Raw genomic sequence first — 19481 nt, 5'->3', positions numbered from 1 at the left:
TGGTATGTTGAGGTGGAGATAGGTGGGGGTGTGGAGGTGTCTGTTGATTTGGAGATAGGTGGGGGTATAGATGTGGCTGTGGGGATGTGGAGGTGGAGACAGTTGGGGTGTGGAGGTTGCTGGGGGTTGTGGAAGTAGGGAGGGAGAGAAGGTGGACAGACAGCATGACTGTGCTAATCTGGTCCAGCAGGGAAAAATCCACCGCATTTCAATCTGAAAGCTGTTTCTGTTTAGCTTTCATTTAAGGGTATTTCCATTTACAATGGATTACACAGAGAACTGTTTTAACTTAGTCACCCATAAGTACTTGGACAAATGAGCATATAGATCATGATCATAATAATTTTTATGACTTGGCTGCAAATACTTTGCAGGTGATGACCACTTGAATTCAGTGATCTATAGATGTCATCAGAAGCCGGTGATCTTCCATGGAGAAGATCCTTCCAGGAGGTTCTTGCATGAAAGGACCTTTTGTTCAGCCAGTTTTCTTTTTTGCCTGATTCTTTGTTGTTGTTTTTTTTCAGAAAGTGAAACACGAAGTCAGTGGTGAAACACACTCAGAGGAGTTAATGTTAAGTAGCTAACCTGACCAGTCAAGAACATTCCATTTTTGGCCCAAAAAACAAGTATACACTAGCTCCTAAAATAGTTGTTTAAGTAGAGGTTTTTGGGTCATGTCCTGCTGCAAGGTGAAGTGACATGGGGGGTTTAGTGCCTTTGGTTTGGTGTTTAGATTGGTGCTTCTTTTAAGATGCTGTACGTTTGAGAATTCATACTGCTCCTGTAGTCAGCAGTGAAGGCAAGATGGCAGTCGTGATCACTTCAGTAGAGTTTCCTTGAAGAGCAGATAACTCCTGCCAGGTTATCTGCTTTTGCGAGACTGTGTAGCCTGTACCGTACATCAAGTAATTCCAACACAGCTGATGTTTTGCCTGTGTGTCAGATTCTGTCAGTGTCACACTGGCCTTTTCTATGTTTGTCATGTTTAAACCATAGCAAGTCTGTAGCCTTTCTTACCTTGCTATAATGCTTGGTTTAAATTCCCTACATCCCAGACCCTGTCCCCAAACCTAAACTCAACCCTAATGATAGCTAACCCCCCTACACACCCTCCCCCACTCTAAACTCAACCCTAATGATAGCTAACCCACCTGGGATAGTCTCAGATGCCCTGTGACCAACACTGTGGGGACTATATTTAGAAAAGCTTGTTATGAAAAAACCTGGCGTCATCTGTGGGATTACTAAAGAGCTGATAAAAGGATTTACTTTCTCGGAAAGGGATTTTACGCAGGGAGGTTTATTAGGGATGTCTGGCATGGTCTTTATGAAAGATATTTGATATTACCGAGATTAGCACAAGCAGAACCAGAACATGACTAATCCACTGTGGCTTCAAGAGTCACAACTGTACACGACATGATAATGAGACATGAGACAGTTCATTTCTGTTCATTCTATAATCACAAAACTCACACAGAACATTAGTATAGAATGTTTGTGATGCCGTAAGTCTTGTTACATATTATGAATGCCATTCATCTAATAGCATCATACCATGTGGATCATGAAATAAGAGATCATCACTGTGCGCTGTATCACATCACACTGTTACTGTAAGGTGATGATAAGTCAGGCTGTACCTGTCTCTGCATTACTGATGTGTATGAAGTCACTCACCTGGATTTTAACAGCGATGACAACGGAGCTGAGCTCTTTGTCCAACTCCCTCAGGATAATGAGCCTCTTCAGAGTGAGACTGCAAAGCCTGCACACGGCAGAGGACACAGGGACATAGAGAGAGAGAGGACACAAAAGAATAAGGGGGGACTGGCACTGTTACACATCTGACAGAGCAATGGGCAAATGACATCAGATAGGCTGCCATATGTAATCACAGCCCACTGAGTGATGGCTGCATCAGCAGCAACTCTAGCATCATAATGATCTTCATCATTACTTCATCTTCCTCAGCCCTACGAGGCCAGATTCAGGGCTGCTCTGGTACAGTCTGAAGTTCCACACCACCAGAGTGAACTCACCCAATTTCTGCTTGCAACAACAAAGGAATTTGAACCATTACAATGAGGATAAAGTCTCTTACATATAAACAATGTCATGATGATGGTATAATTAATTACAAATGAATAAGAATGAGAGTAAGTGAAGCATGGACAATTTGTAAACACTACATAGCAAATAATGCCACCTCAAAAAGTTACACCTCATGTGGGACAAACTTATTGGGGCAAATGCCCAAAATCTGTGTGGTTCAGGACACAGCAGGAAGTTCTCCAAGTGCTCTGATCAACGTCATGTGTTTATGCAACTGAGAACGTTTAAACACTGTCCAGATTGAATTATGACTATGGTGATCTCCTAAAATCACAATCACCACTGGGACCACTCCAGTACAATTGTTAGAAGAGGACAGAGAAGAAGGTTGGGTTACTCCTAGTAACGACATCACCACTGGGACCACTCCAGTACAATTGTTAGAAGAGGACAGGGAAGAAGGTTGGGTTACTTCTACACACTACTCTAGTAACGACATCACCACTGGGACCACTCCAGTACAATTGTTAGAAGAGGACAGAGAAGAAGGTTGGGTTACTCCTAGTAACGACATCACCACTGGGACCACTCCAGTACAATTGTTAGAAGAGGACAGAGAAGAAGGTTGGGTTACTTCTACACACTACTCTAGTAACGACATCACCACTGGGACCACTCCAGTACAATTGTTAGAAGAGGACAGAGAAGAAGGTTGGGTTACTTCTACACACTACTCTAGTAACGACATCACCACTGGGACCACTCCAGTACAATTGTTAGAAGAGGACAGAGAAGAAGGTTGGGTTACTTCTACACACTACTCTAGTAACGACATCACCACTGGGACCACTCCAGTACAATTGTTAGAAGAGGACAGAGAAGAAGGTTGGGTTACTTCTACACACTACTCTAGTAACGACATCACCACTGGGACCACTCCAGTACAATTGTTAGAAGAGGACAGAGAAGAAGGTTGGGTTACTTCTACACACTACTCTAGTAACGACATCACCACTGGGACCACTCCAGTACAATTGTTAGAAGAGGACAGAGAAGAAGGTTGGGTTACTTCTACACACTACTCTAGTAACGACATCACCACTGGGACCACTCCAGTACAATTGTTAGAAGAGGACAGAGAAGAAGGTTGGGTTACTTCTACACACTACTCTAGTAACGACATCACCACTGGGACCACTCCAGTACAATTGTTAGAAGAGGACAGAGAAGAAGGTTGGGTTACTTCTACACACTACTCTAGTAACGACATCACCACTGGGACCACTCCAGTACAATTGTTAGAAGAGGACAGGGAAGAAGGTTGGGTTACTTCTACACACTACTCTAGTAACGACATCACCACTGGGACCACTCCAGTACAATTGTTAGAAGAGGACAGAGAAGAAGGTTGGGTTACTCCTAGTAACGACATCACCACTGGGACCACTCCAGTACAATTGTTAGAAGAGGACAGAGAAGAAGGTTGGGTTACTCCTAGTAACGACATCACCACTGGGACCACTCCAGTACAATTGTTAGAAGAGGACAGAGAAGAAGGTTGGGTTACTTCTACACACTACTCTAGTAACGACATCACCACTGGGACCACTCCAGTACAATTGTTAGAAGAGGACAGAGAAGAAGGTTGGGTTACTTCTACACACTACTCTAGTAACGACATCACCACTGGGACCACTCCAGTACAATTGTTAGAAGAGGACAGAGAAGAAGGTTGGGTTACTCCTACACACTACTCTAGTAACGACATCACCACTGGGACCACTCCAGTACAATTGTTAGAAGAGGACAGGGAAGAAGGTTGGGTTACTCCTACACACTACTCTAGTAACGACATCACCACTGGGACCACTCCAGTACAATTGTTAGAAGAGGACAGAGAAGAAGGTTGGGTTACTTCTACACACTACTCTAGTAACGACATCACCACTGGGACCACTCCAGTACAATTGTTAGAAGAGGACAGGGAAGAAGGTTGGGTTACTTCTACACACTACTCTAGTAACGACATCACCACTGGGACCACTCCAGTACAATTGTTAGAAGAGGACAGAGAAGAAGGTTGGGTTACTCCTACACACTACTCTAGTAACGACATCACCACTGGGACCACTCCAGTACAATTGTTAGAAGAGGACAGAGAAGAAGGTTGGGTTACTCCTACACACTACTCTAGTAACGACATCACCACTGGGACCACTCCAGTACAATTGTTAGAAGAGGACAGGGAAGAAGGTTGGGTTACTCCTACACACTACTCTAGTAACGACATCACCACTGGGACCACTCCAGTACAATTGTTAGAAGAGGACAGGGAAGAAGGTTGGGTTACTTCTACACACTACTCTAGTAACGACATCACCACTGGGACCACTCCAGTACAATTGTTAGAAGAGGACAGGGAAGAAGGTTGGGTTACTCCTACACACTACTCTAGTAACGACATCACCACTGGGACCACTCCAGTACAATTGTTAGAAGAGGACAGAGAAGAAGGTTGGGTTACTCCTAGTAACGACATCACCACTGGGACCACTCCAGTACAATTGTTAGAAGAGGACAGAGAAGAAGGTTGGGTTACTTCTACACACTACTCTAGTAACGACATCACCACTGGGACCACTCCAGTACAATTGTTAGAAGAGGACAGAGAAGAAGGTTGGGTTACTCCTACACACTACTCTAGTAACGACATCACCACTGGGACCACTCCAGTACAATTGTTAGAAGAGGACAGGGAAGAAGGTTGGGTTACTCCTAGTAACACTGCTCCAGTTAACGTGTTTCTGAAAGCAGAGAGAGCTCCTATATCTAACAGGCGCCTTTCCCACCCCACAGCAATGAAGCACACTGATCTGTGTGATGTGTTCATGGGGATGGTGAGGGTCAGCCCTCTCCCAAACCTCTCATCCTAATGCACGTGGGGAGTGCTTCCACTCACTGGTTGTTCAGCGTTAGACTAAACTCGGGCTGGACGGCTCCCCCCTCCGGCCAGCCTGCCCATATTACTCCGCCCCATTCAGCCCCGCCCACACATTACCCCGCCCCATTCTGCCCAAACAGTATCGCTGTTGGCTTCCAAGTAGACCAGTACAGATGCCGGCCTGCGAGAAGAGCTGCTGCGTGTGGTGCTTCGCTACATTTACGTTACTGAGGGCGGCGGGCGTAACCAACTAAAGTATATTCATGCTGACTCACGCTGGGTTTCAATGGGAATCCAATAGCACCTGGCAGAAACGCATCAGTGCTGATGGGAAACACACAGTGGTTGAAATACAGCTACAGAGAAACTTACTTCATGTACACAGACACACAAAATATAATATACTATACAGAATAGGCACACACACACACACACACACACACACACACACACACACACACACACACACACACACACACACACACACACACACACACACACACACACACAGAGGTCAAATTAGAAGCAAACTGTTTCCAGAGAAAATGTCCCCTCTTTCTCCCTGAGGATAGGTTTAGGGTTACACAGAGTTAGGGTTAGGGTTGTACACAGTTACACACAGTTGGGTTAGTTACACACAGAGTTAGGGTGACACAGTTAAGGTTACCCCCAAAATTAGGGTTATACACAGTAAGGGTTACACACACGGTTAGGGTTACACAAAATTAGGGTTACACACAGTAAGCGTTAGAGTTAACAAAATTAGGGTTACACACAGTAAGGGTTAGGGTTACACAAAGTTCGGGTTACACACAGTAAGGGTTAGGGTTACACAAAGTTAGGGTTACACACAGTTCTACTGTGCTTCCTGAAACTACATTCTTCTGCAGGAAACAGAAGGGCTCCAGGTCACAGCTTCCACGGCCCTCGAGCCAACATGGCTTTTCTCCAGCTCTCCCAAGGCAGAGTAAATGTGCAAAGAAATGTGACATCAGCGGAGAGCCAGATTGTGCTCAACTCAATAGAGAACTGTGCAGTTCCTTCCACTACACTGAATTACAGAGAACTTGATATCTGTCAGTGCAGAGGAACTCTTCATGTAGTATGAGCTGCTCCTTTAGTAAAATATCTGAAAATATCAAGCTATATATCTTTCACATTATTTTGCATCAGTCACAGTGTCAACTGCTTACATTATTTAAACTTCTAAAAACTCACTGACCACCCATGCTCTGTGATCACAATTCTGCAGCCCACAATCCTGCAGTACACTAGTGACTCACACTACTGCTAACTACTCATAGCACCAATCATGTAAAAAAAACAGCATTATTATATAGGCGTAATTATAATTATCAGGGTGGCGGTGGTGGTGGTGTGCGTGTGGGAGCTAAATTGACACAACAGATGCAAAGTGTAATCTGTTGGGAGAGTGTGAAAGCAATTAGCACATGACGCAGAATACCAGAAGGAAAGAGCAGCTGGTGTCAGTCAGGACCCCCAGTATTGCTGAGGTGAGATTCCTGGGGGTCTTCACTGTGCTACAGGCTTCAGCCAAGACTGCTGTATGACTCATCAGTGTTTGTTATTTCATACGAGTTCTCATTACCACAGGGAAATTATATAACTGTCACAATGTATTCACCATGTCGCTATAGAAAAAGAAAAGTCCCTAAAAAAGAAAAGCAACTAAAAAGCCATAATGTAGCTCTAAAATTTTCATGTGAGAAATTATGGATTCGCAGTCTTATTACAAGCTGCTATTTGGTCAATATGAAGGCTGAAGTTTGCCAAAGGGAAGGCTCCTGTTACAGTATAGGAAGCCCTGGAGTAAACATGTCAGGTCCTCTTGTTGAGGAATTCACCGCCATGAGGAGTGCTGTGAAATCAAGGGCAGATGTGGCCGGGAGGGAGGGAGTCTGCTCGGGGGAGAGACTGCTGAAGGTTAGTGTTTAGGATTAGTCCTAGACTGCTCAGGGGAGACACTGCTGAGGTTTAGTGTTTAGGATTAGCCCTAGACTCCACTTGGGGCAAGGACCGCTGAGGGTTAGTGTTTAGGATTAGCCCTAGACTCCACTCGGGGGAGACACTGCTGAGGGCTAGTGTTTAGGGTTAGTGACAGACTCTGCTCAGGGGAGAGAATTCTGATGGTAAGGGTTAGGGTGTCATCATAAATGTGAGTTGCATTCTTTGACCCACATGCAGAAGTGACATAAGTAGCTAAACACAAGTTGTCCACTGAGACAGATCTGAGACGCATTGGAAGACTAGGTATAAACAGGTATGCATCTTGGCTCACCACTTATGAACAATCAGATCACTAGAGGCATGTGTTTAATAGCAAATGTAAATGAACCAATAAGGAGTCAAAAAAAGTGAACCACAGTCAGTTGAACTATCCAGGAAGTGAGCTCCCTAAAAGACAGTCAAAAATAGCCAAGGAGTCTGTCAAGTTTCTTTGGCAAAACTACAAAAACCTTGGAAACTAAACAAAGTAAAAAGAAGCCAAAGTAATTTCCGGATGAAGAAATGTACCATTCATCTTGTCCAACAGTGTAAGTCAGCCAATGGTTCAACTTATTTTCAATTGCTAATAATTATGATTTGAACAGTAAAACAGTATATAAACATTCATGTCAATTCTAAATTTAATGTGGGCTTTATATGTGGGGCTGTGATGATGAAACCATGCCGTGGTATGTCCAGCATCCTGTCATGGGCCCATGCTGGTAGCCATTACGAGCTATGCTGCCTTGTCATTTAAAGTGCACTGAGCTGAAATTGTACCATCTCAAACATCCTCAGTGGGGAACACTGCAGCAGAAGGGCTTCCAGGAAGACAAACAAGGCAAACTAAATAAAACCAGACTAAACAAAACCAGACTAAACAAAATTACATGGCATATAGAGAAAACACTTGACTGTGGATGTAAACCTTGCATGAAACTGTAAATGGAAAAACTCTACATTGGTCTCATTCTCACAAGCAAGCAAAAGCTAAACAAATCTAAAATCTGCACTCTCAATTCACATGGTGAGGAAGGAACGGCTGTTAAGAGAGGAGCAAGACAGAAAAGGGGAGGGAGAGGGAGATTGGGAGACACAGAATGAAAGAGAATAACACGGAAACACTGACCTACATGACATGTAAATGAGGATCGAGCAGTCAGGCCGTGTGGTTGAGAGCGCAGGACGGCCCAAACTGACCAGAGATCGCGTCTCATTGCCACGGTAACTGACTAAAGGGCTCTTATGAGCAATGCTTTTTGTAGACTTGCAAATGAGCTATTTAATGAAGTGTAGATTTGGATGGAGGAGTAGGGCTCCACCCTGCCCAGCTGAGAGTGCCAGTGCGGTTGGCCAATCAAAAGGACCCACATCTCCTGGAGGCTCCGCCCTGACCTCCAGCTGAGAGTGAGACTGCTGAGACTCACATCTCCTGGAGGCTCCGCCCTCTGTTCAAGGGAGGGAAGAGAGCTTAAACTGGTTGAGTGAGTGTGTTTGAATGCTTTTACATTATTTTTTTTAACATTTAGCCTTATTGCTTAAAAAAAAAAAAGAAGAAAACACACACTCTGAACACTGGACCAAAGAACAGCTCCCTGGCACAACAGGGAGTAATAGATATTCAATCCTTTGGTTTTTGCGCACAGGGACAAATGTAGGAAAGTAGAATAAATAGAATGGATGGATGGTGACAAATACAGCAGAGTTATAAGACAAATTAAATACTTGTTTACTGTTAAATGCTGAAAACAGAAGGGCAGTGAGTCACAATAAGAACGCAAGCCTTTTCTCTAGGCCAGATCTACACTGCCAAATAAATTAGGCAAAGTATTTAGGCTAAAGTGCATACCTGAACAATAAAAATAAAAAATGACTTGAGTGACTTTAGAGAGCAGAGGTTGTCACACTCCCAGGAGAGTGGACCTCCACTGGAGTCTATGGAGTTCTCCTGTAGTTTGGCGTGTGGACCATACTTCTTGGTTCATGCTTCAAGAGAACACAGCATATCTTTCACTATTCATGGTTGATGTCAATGTGGTGTCCTTATCTGATGAACATCTCCAGAACATCTCTAATTAAGAGTTTCAGGAGGGGCTTGTCTGATTACATGGTATCATGGCTTTCACTAGACAGCAGATCCATAAACTGTGTTTCAAGGCCACGTTCACAGACTAAAAGGTCATCCAAAATTCATTGGATAGCTGGGATTTGCTCCAAAACACTGTCCACTAGTTTCTGTTTTCCCTATTTTGTAGCACATTTTCCTGCACACAAAGCAGACTACATCCATTTAGTAGGACTCATATAGGTTACACCAGGCTACACATAGACTACATTTTACATTTTTCATTTCTATATTATATATATATATATATATATATATATATATATATATATATATATATATATATATATATATATATATATATATATATGTGCAAAAATACATTCAAAGTGGCTTTTTATACCTTCTATACACAAGTTAATATAGTTCACAGGCTGACTTCTCTTGTAAAAATCTCACAAGAATCAAGTACCACAGCACCCTCTTCACCTTGTCAAAACTGCTGTTCAAATCGGCCACTTTGTGTGGCTGCTCCTTAAAATAATCATCCACTGTTCAGACCTTGAGTTTGCTCTGATGTCAGGACTCTGCTCATTCTAGCCGCAACTCAGGCACAGTATTATACATACCTACACTCTGCAAAGCGTGTCTGCTTGTCAGATTACAAATGGATATAAAGCACATTTTTCTAATGTTCTAATGTTGCTAACCCTTGATTACCTAAGTGGAACACACCTGTGACCTTTTAACTTTTGCTCTCATGTTATTCACCTGTTGATATGAAGTTTATCTTACATTCAACTAACAGACAAATCATATTAATGTTATAGTGGATCCTGTAGCAAGTAACCCAAGTAATGTCGATAAGTTTCTAGGACATGACCTGTAATAGTACCTCAAATGACCTGGAAGATATGATCTCAACCTCAGAAACAGACTGCTAGCCTCATTATTTGTCTAAACATACTTTCCCTCATCTGCAGTTTAGCCTTGGACACCGCACCAAATCCTCTTTTAGGGAAGGCTTTGCTGCCAGTGCTGCATCGTATGGACCATGTTAGAGAAGCGGTTAACACACGCATACAGGATTTTGCTGACTGTAGCTGGGACGATGCCATCAAAAATAAACTTTAATCTGTTCAGCTTTTCTATCCTGTCTGACAGGAGGCCGATGTAGCATTTTGTTCAGTGTGGCAGTCGACACCGCAGCGGTTCCTGTGATTAGCTCTGACATTAGAACAGCAGTTCTGACGTGCGCAAGAAAAAAAAAAGCTACACCTTTGCAAAAACACAAGCTGTGGGTGGACATACGGGACGTGGAGCACCAGGGCTCTTCCTCCACCATCTCTGCGAGAATAGACCAAGCAAGGTGTGGTAGAGGCTCAGTGTTCGTTCTGAGCAGCCCTCACTGCTTTGGCCACTGTGATGGTCATTGCAAATGTGAAGTGGGACTAAAGCAGTTCAGCCACAACCAGGTCAGCACCTTCACTGTCACTATAGTGACCGTAGTGATACAGTTATCCGTAGTGATACAGTTATTTGAACTGATATGGGTTGCATCTGGGATATGGGTTGATAACTGGGCTGCATCAGTGCTTGACCCAGCGTCAGCAGCATTAGCAAAAGGGTACTTTGCGTTTAGACTGTACTTCAGACTGGTAGAACTCCTACAATAAACTAATTCTGCATTGCATAAGGTGCAAACAACTTTAGTCTTGTCAATGTTTCCATTAGGAAGCTTCTTAAAAATGAATTTTCCATGAAGCAAACCTGGCGGCTTCATGGCTGCATCCATGTAAGCACATGTGCGATTTGTTGTGGTAGTCTTTGTAATTCACAGGTTTGAAAACTCGTTCTCGCTCCCTACTGTGCAATTTGGTTAGGAATACAGCCGAGCTAAACTATCAAGGTGAAAGTCATCATAGTTTGCTTACCTATTTTGACCCAGTTCCCAACCCAACTTTAAGAATAGATTAATGGCGATATTTTTTATATCGCCTGATAAGAGTATCACATTATCGAATGCCGTTAACGCCAATAACGGCCCACCACTAGTATATATACATACTTGAGTGGTTAAGCATCAGTATGACCATTAAGCATATCTTGAGCTCAATCTGACCACTATCTGACCACTATTTGTGACAAGCAGGTTTTGTCGGGTACCTTGCATTGTTTGTGACCTTCTGACGCATTGGTATGAATACCAATTTCTCAACCACGTTTAACAAAGCCGTACCCTCAACCAGATATTGTGTAATAGCAGCTGTAAATCCTGGAACTTGAACAGCCATTCTTGGCAACTGGTGCAGATCATTGGGCCGATCTTATTCGACAGCCAGGACCGGCCTAAGCTGTCCCTTTGATGCTGCTGCATGACTTGGTGCTGGTGGACTTCAAAAGCTGGATGACTGGGAGCTAGGTAAGACTTCGGATTCAACACGTTCCCCCATTTTCACCGCACAGGTACTGAATATCGTTTCCTCTGAAAGAGTTGGTTGAAAGCTGAAATACACCCACACTGGTGAAGTTGCAGTTGGTTTTGCAACCAGAGCAGATGCCAGTTATGAAAAACAAAACAAAACAAAAACAAAAACAAGACTGACATTCAGTAGCACCAGGTGTTAACAGAAGAAAAATGAATCGGAAAAATTACACTCCTGTTGTCATTATGCATCTATTTGACAGTCATTATACATGTATTGAAGTGTAAAACAAGAAGGGCCACGCCTCATGAAAACATGAAACACTTGAGCACTGTGGTTGGCTTGGCAACAGCGTGGTATTGCAATATCGCAGTTTTGTTGCGACAGCCCTACACTTTTCTGTTAAAACCAGACTTGGGCACAGTATTTAAAGTATATATTACTTTACATTTTGAGCGTTTGTTGGCTGCTTTTACATATTACCTTTCGCATGTGTCGTTATAACAGTGTATGGGATCCACAGGTATTACACCTTTGATCCTGATGATGTTAAGACCTCGCTGTACCTGCTCTGCCAGGTGAACATGTCCATGTTATTGTTAATGATGGTAATTTTGCCCTCAAGCTTTTTCTGTGTTTCCTGTCATGTTCCTCGATGGTGCAAATGTCTACCTGCAGTGAACCAGAACATTGAATATGTCAGAGTCTTGATTATGCTGGGCTCTCTAACCAGATCAGTCATGGGTCACTAGGTTCAGGGTGAGCCCCTGTTCCATAATAATGAAGATAATTATTGGTTTGCATGGGTTACCTAGATGCGTGGGCATAATGCTGAATGTTAGCTTTGGGTGCGCGAACACCGAATCAGTCATTTTCAATTCCGATTTGGCTGGCTACTGATATTGGATACAAAGTAGTGGTGGGCCGTTATCGGCGTTAACGGCATTCGATAATGTGATACTCTTATTGGGCGATATAAAAAATATCGCAATTAATCTATTCTTAAAGTTGGTGTTACGTCCAGCTCCGCCCTCCTCCCTGGTCCCGCCTAGTTCCCCGGTTCTGTGCTGTCTGCTCCGCCCCGTCGTTAGTGGCCACACCTGAACCTCGTTTCACTCCCCTGTTCAGTGTATATCTTCCCTTCTGTTTCAGTCCTCCGTGTCGGCCATTGTTTGTAGTGCTTCCCTCTGTCTTCCTTGCCCTCGCCCAGTTTTTGCCTGCCGTACACGTTCGCTGTTATCCCTGTCTCCTTTGTGCTTTTCGTGTCGTCTGTCTAAACCTGCGTGTATGTCTCCGTGTTTGCTTAGCCATCCCATCCCGTCTCAAGGTATCTGTTATGTTCCTGGTAGATCTGTGTTATATTTCTATGTAATGGTCTTCGTTTGGTCTACGTGTCTGGTTATTGGGTTTCATGTTTCTACCTGTTGGTCTGAGTTTGTGCCGTAGTTCTGTCCTGTTCTAATCATGTTTGCGCGTATGTTTCTGTTACCTGTCATTTAATTAAATCTCATATAATCTTGCACTTGCGTCACGCCTGTTCCCCGTGAAACGTTACATAATGACCGACCAGTTTCAAAAGACGCAGCAAGAAGATTATACCCGCTTGGATGACCTGCAGTCGTGTCTCGTGAGGGACTCTAAAGGTAAACCCGTTGCGCTTCCCTCGCTAGCCAGCTGTCCGGAGGAATACGACGGGGAAGCGGTAACCGCTGATAGTTTCTTTTTACAATGCAATACGTACTATCAGTTACTCACCTGCCCACCTCCTCCAGAGACTGTGTTAGTGCTGTTTTTTAGATCACTCTAAAGGAAGGGCTTTGCAATGGGCGGACATAATCCTGAAGAACCGTCAGGAGGAAGCCTGGACAGTGGCTGGGTTTACTGAACTTATGCGAGCCAGATTTGCTGGGGCTACTACCCAGGTCTCTCCACAGCCCAGGGAGAGCCCTGTGGTACTTCCCCAAACATTTTTTAGGGGGGGCTGTGCCCAGGTCTCCACGCCCTCTGACAGCACTCCTGCCGTGACTCTCCCAAGCCCCGCTCCGCCCCATGACGACGATGTCGGCTCGGCTGCTCCGCCCCCTGGTGACGTCGATCCCGAGGTTCCGTCCTCGGATGGCTTCTGTTCCGCAGCTCCGCCCCCCGAGGACTCTGTTCCGGTGGCCATGGCCCCAGATGACGTCGACCCGGAGGCTCCGCCCCCTGATGATGTCGACCCGGAGGCTCCGCCCCCTGATGACGTCGACCCGGAGGCTCCGCCCCTGATGACGTCGACCCGGCCGCCGCGCCCGCCGATGACGTCGCCCCGGCCGCAGCGCCCGCCGAAGACGTCGCCCCGGCCGCCGCGCCCGCCGATGACGTCGCCCCGGCCGCCGCGCCCGCCGACGACGTCGCCCCGGCCGCCGCGCCCGCCGATGACGTCTTCACGGCGACGCCGCCTGTTCCCGCTGCCCGCCAGCGGGCCCCGCCTGTTCCCGCTGCCCGCCAGCGGGCCCCGCCTGTTCCCGCTGCCCGCCAGCGGGCCCCGCCTACTCCCGCTGCCTGTCGACCGGTCCCTGTGGCCCGTCCCTGCGACCCGTCGCCTGGCCTTCCAGGTCTCTGCAGTCCCTCTGCCGGCCTCCCCGGTCTCTGCTGTCCCTCAGCCGGGCCTACCAGTGCCCGTGGACCCTTCCCTGACTCCCCTGGACACCCCTCCGGCTCTGCCGGTTCCCCAGGACACTCCTCAGCCCACGCCAGCCCCCACAGTGACTGCCTTGCCCGCCTGTGGGCCTGGGGCTGGCTCCATGCTGGACTGTCCGGACATTGACACTCATGTTAGTCCTGTTTTGCACTCACCTGTGTTCCCCTTTTTGCCGTGTACCCTCCCTGGTTTCCTGTTGGTCCCTGTTCCTGTGTGCGTCTCTGTCCGCATCCACGTACCTGTCCCTGTGTCCGTCCATGGTAGTATCCTCCATGTCCCTGTTCCTGTCTCTGTTCCCCAGATCGTCACCCATTTTGTTCCCGTCCCTGTCTCTGTCGTCCTCCGCCTGTTTGCCTCCGCGTCTCAGTCCTCCCTGGTGTCCAGTCCTGTGCCCTTGACCCCGTCTTGTCCGGCCCCCTTAGTTCCGCCTCCTGTGTCGCCCCCTTGTCCTATCCTGTCTGGCCCCGTTCCCGCGTCACCGCCTGTTCCTTGTCCCAATCCCCCCATACGTCCGGTGTCCGGGCCGTTGTCTCCATCCTGCCCCGTGTCTGTTGTCCCTGCCGCGACCTCGCCCTCTCGTTTCCCTCTGTGTCGTGGTGTCTCTGTCCCCAGCGTCTGTCCGGCCCTCCCTGATTGGCGTGCCCCGGAGTTGCACGCCTTGAGGGGGGGTTATGTTACGTCCAGCTCCGCCCTCCTCCCTGGTCCCGCCTAGTTCCCCGGTTCTGTGCTGTCTGCTCCGCCCCGTCGTTAGTGGCCACACCTGAACCTCGTTTCACTCCCCTGTTCAGTGTATATCTTCCCTTCTGTTTCAGTCCTCCGTGTTGGTCATTGTTTGTAGTGCTTCCCTCTGTCTTCCTTGCCCTCGCCCGGTTTTTGCCTGCCGTACACGTTCGCTGTTATCCCTGTCTCCTTTGTGCTTTTCGTCTCGTCTGTCTAAGCCTGCGTGTATGTCTCCGTGTTTGCTTAGCCATCCCATCCCGTCTCAAGGTATCTGTTATGTTCCTGGTAGATCTGTGTTATATTTCTATGTAATGGTCTTCGTTTGGTCTACGTGTCTGGTTATTGGGTTTCATGTTTCTACCTGTTGGTCTGAGTTTGTGCCGTAGTTCTGTCCTGTTCTAATCATGTTTGCGCGTATGTTTCTGTTACCTGTCATTTAATTAAATCTCATATAATCTTGCACTTGCGTCACGCCTGTTCCCCGTGAAACGTTACAGTTGGGTTGGGAGCTGGGTCAAAATAGGTAAGCAAACTATGATGACTTTCACTTTGATAGTTTAGCTCGGGTGTATTCCTAACCAAATTGCACAGTAGGGGATGAGAACGAGTTTTCAAACCTGTGAATTACAATTACGCCAGGTTTGCTTCATGGAAAATTAATTTTTAAGAAGCTTCCTAATGGAGACATTGACAAGACTAAAGTTGTTTGCACCTTATGCAACGCGGAATTAGTTTATTGTAGGAGTCTGAAGTACCATTTAAACGCAAAGCACCCGTTTGCTAATGCTGCTGAGGCTGGGTCAAGCACTGATGCAGCCCAGGGGAAGAGTCACCGCCAAAATACTCTGAGTGCAACCGAGGAAAGGTCAGCGCAGCTCTATCAGACAAGTTGACCAATCTCCTCGCTCAGTGGATTGCCACTAGCTACAGGTGTTAAGGTCAATTCAGTTCCCCGTGTTCCCCCCTAAAACTGCGCATACACGAAATCATCACGCATTAGTCTGCTGCTGTGTTATCACCTTTACTCGATGTATACACGTTATTATTTGAGTTTTGGTTTTGTTTCTCTAGCTAAATTTAACTTTACGTGCTTGTGACTAACTCTGCTGTAAAGCTCAGGTGTTTTAGCAGAGAATTAAATGTACAAAAATTAGTTGCATATTTAGTGTCATGGTACAGCCCCTGACCCCTCCCCTTTGGGCATGTGTTTATGTCATCTGCGTCCAGACATCTACATCTGTGGATCTTCGTGAGTGTGGATGTCTTAATGTGCTCATTCGTCTCTCCTGTGGCTCGTCTCGTCATCACTTGGGGCTTATGTGGTTTGTCTATTTAATATGCGTTCGCGCAGTGTCCCGTGCTCGTCTTTGTGAGAGTCATTCATGTGTGTTATACGTGTTCGATGTCTGCGCTATTTTTGTGTCATAATCAGTGTTGGGAACATTACTTTTAAAAAGTAATTAGTTATAGTTACTCACTACTTGTTCAAAAAAGTAACTGAGTTAGTAACTGAATTACTCTATAATAAAAGTAACTCGTTACCAGGGAAAGTAACTATTTGCATTACAGTTAAAAAAAAAGTTTTATGCCAATGAATAAGGATTTTTTTTAAAAGCAGTTTTCAGTTAGTTGAAATGAGTAGATGAGAAAAGTGTTTAACTTTTTATATTCATTGCACATCCACAGACCAGTGCAGGATAAAATCCTTAAAAATCCCAAATCTTTGTAAAAAAAAAAAAAAAAGCAAAAGTAAACAGTTACACTATATAAAGTGCATTTACATCTATCAAATTAAATAAAATTCTCTCAACCTGAGACGACTGGTTTGTTCACAAGAGAAGTAAACTTAACAATAAAACCTCTATTCTTAATTAAATAAATCAAATACCCAGTCTGGTAGACATTCAGGAACTTCAAGTATTTTCTTAAATAATGTTTATATCGCCACCTTGAAAATGCTCATTTGTCTTCGGCTTACTTCTGACTCGCCATTTCGGCCTCTTTTTCGTTTGGTGTGTCCCTGGTGCGCTTCGGCGCGCGTGTAAAAACACTGGCTCTGATTGGCTACCATAACGCTGCCTTAGCCAATCGCTTACTGACTTGTTAAGTTAAACGGGTGTTACACAGAGAACTGTGACCTATCGAGATCTGTTACTCCTCACTAACCTGGGCAGTCCGCTCGGTTTACTGTTAGTATATCAATATATAATAACGCACCGCTTTTAATGACCAGTAACGTCAACGGCGTTGTAACGACAGGAAAAATAATTAATTATATTATCCCGTTACTGACAAAATGACGCTGTTACCTAACGCCGTTATTTTTAACGGCGTTATTCGCAACACTGGTCATAATTAAAGTATGTCAGTGTTCGCAAGAGTGGACTCGTGTCTCGTCCTTCTCGCCACACCGCACGTGACATTTAGTTGTTTACGCTACTTTTTCAGCCTCTGTCTGTTTTAGTTAACTTGCTTGCTAGCTAGATTTAATGCGTCGGATCTAATATTTTAATTTTTTATAATTTTCTTAAAACTATATTTAAGTTGCCTTTAAATTTTGCGCATGCACGGGTTTGAATTGACCGTAACACCGGCCCATAAGCATGGTTGGTACAAATTCATGTTTGACTGAATATGCCCTCTTAAAATATGTAGGCTTACAGTACTATTTTCATGTTTAACTTAATAAACCGTTGAACACGAGTACATTTTATTGAGCATGTTTTTTTTTCTTCAAGTATCAAAGTAGAACAGCTTTCTCAAGCAGTCATTGATGCATTTTGGAAACAGGAGATGAACCCCTGGTCTAATGCACCCTCTGTATTAAGAAACCCTATCTCAAAGAATGACTTTTAGTCATTACTTGGGTAGCACACATACTCTGAATGAGCCATTTTAATCTAGATTAATCTAGATTTAAAAAATTAATCTATGCCCACCCCTAATACAAAGCAATGCAAAATAGGCATAAGGAACACTGAGGTACGAGTATCTGAGTATCTAGACTGAGACACATCTGCAAATATCTAGTTGGGATCGCATTTCAAACCCCCTCCAAATGTGGTTTGGATCTGATCTGCGGAAACTGAATTTCATGTGTTTTGTCCAGACTATCAAAAATCAACCTGGATACAATTTGGACATACCAAAAATCAGATCTGGCAGTCTGAACATGGTCTTTCCCTGAACTGCCAGATCGGAGTTCATGCGCCTTTTGTGTTAGTGATGGAATTATCCCTGGCATCCTCAGTCTGGCACACAGAAACACTCCATGTAAATCTCACCCTTCATCTTTTCATCTTTTCATCTTTCATAGAGTGAATCTTTAACCTCTATCATCCCCCCTCTCTCACGTCCTTCTGTTTGCCCTTTGGGATGGCAGAGAAAAACTGTTTGTTCCACCTCCCTGTCAGGCAAACGCAGCAAAACACACGCACAGCACATGGTCGGATTTAGCACTGAAACAGTGGGAGCGTTTCACGTTGGTTTGGACTAGCAGACAAATGATCTGAGTGACACATTGTGAGAGAGGAAGAGGGAGAAAAATAAATAAAGCAATGAGGAGAAAAAATGAAGATGAGGCAGGAGATCTCGCCTGGTTTGCCATCAGTCAACAGAAGAGGCACAGAAGAGCAGTTTGTTCTGCTTGAACTGCACATTTGGTGGAAGCATGGAAGCATCCAAAGATAAAATCCCTGCATATTCCTTCCCTTGTCCACCAAGATCCTTCCAATGAAGATCTGAAGTGAGATTAAAACACTCACCGATTGAGGTCACAGATAAGAGAGCAAATAGGAGCAGTCATGACATTCACAGCAGGGAGTTTTACAGACCATCCGAGAAAACAACAAAGAGAACCTAAATCTGCTTATGTAGACTTACCAGTTCCATTATAGACTAGACTCCAGTGACACTGACATTTGTAGACTTGCACCATCTCCACTATCATAACCATCTCACTGCTATGTCAGTGCTCATGCTGTGAATGAGAAAAGTTAGGCCACCCAGCATTGGTCCTGCAGGCAAAATCTGACCAATGAACCAGGTAGAGGGTGAACCAGGTAGAGGGTGAACCAGGTAGAGAGTGACTGCCATTGTGCACAGCCTATTTATCTTCTGTGTGTTCGTATTTGTACATCTGTAAATTGTACAATATAAAAATAGACATGCCTAATAAAGTAGCTGGTGAGTGTACAAAATAGATACGGGTAGTGTCATGTGCAACTGCCATGGGAACACATGCACACACACACACACACACACACACACACACACACACACACACACACACACACACACACACACACACACTCATACAGATGTATACACACATACACACAAAATGAAAAATCCATATCATTTGCCCCTGTATGGTCCCACCGTCATGCTCATCAGGGTGGGAAACAAGGCACTGCCTTTTTACCGAGTCACAATGCAACAAGAAAACAAGAAGCAAGACCAGTGACCGGGCCCCAGATGACAAATGGTCTGAACCAGGAAACAGCAGCAGAACCCCTCAGCCTCACTATAAATCACACTTTACTGTGAAGTATGACAAAAACGTACTGAGAATCTGCTGTGTAC

At 45.0% G+C, this 19481-nt stretch overlaps 1 protein-coding gene across 3 annotated transcripts in view; it reads right to left on the bottom strand.

Moving 5' to 3' along the window:
• LOC143476326 (phosphofurin acidic cluster sorting protein 2) overlaps window positions 1–19481 on the bottom strand; it is a 67093-nt gene that overhangs the window by 26861 nt on the left and 20751 nt on the right. For all 3 annotated transcript variants that reach the window (XM_076974470.1, XM_076974469.1, XM_076974471.1), the window contains exon 2: window positions 1684–1771. In XM_076974470.1, the coding sequence (XP_076830585.1) occupies window positions 1684–1771 (88 nt within the window). The remainder of the gene's footprint in view (window positions 1–1683; window positions 1772–19481) is intronic.

This window comes from Brachyhypopomus gauderio, chromosome 15, assembly GCF_052324685.1.
Source record: "Brachyhypopomus gauderio isolate BG-103 chromosome 15, BGAUD_0.2, whole genome shotgun sequence".
Classification (NCBI taxonomy): Eukaryota; Metazoa; Chordata; class Actinopteri; order Gymnotiformes; family Hypopomidae; genus Brachyhypopomus; species Brachyhypopomus gauderio.
Note: the sequence above shows the minus strand (reverse complement) of the source record. Positions and strands in the feature narration are given on the sequence as shown.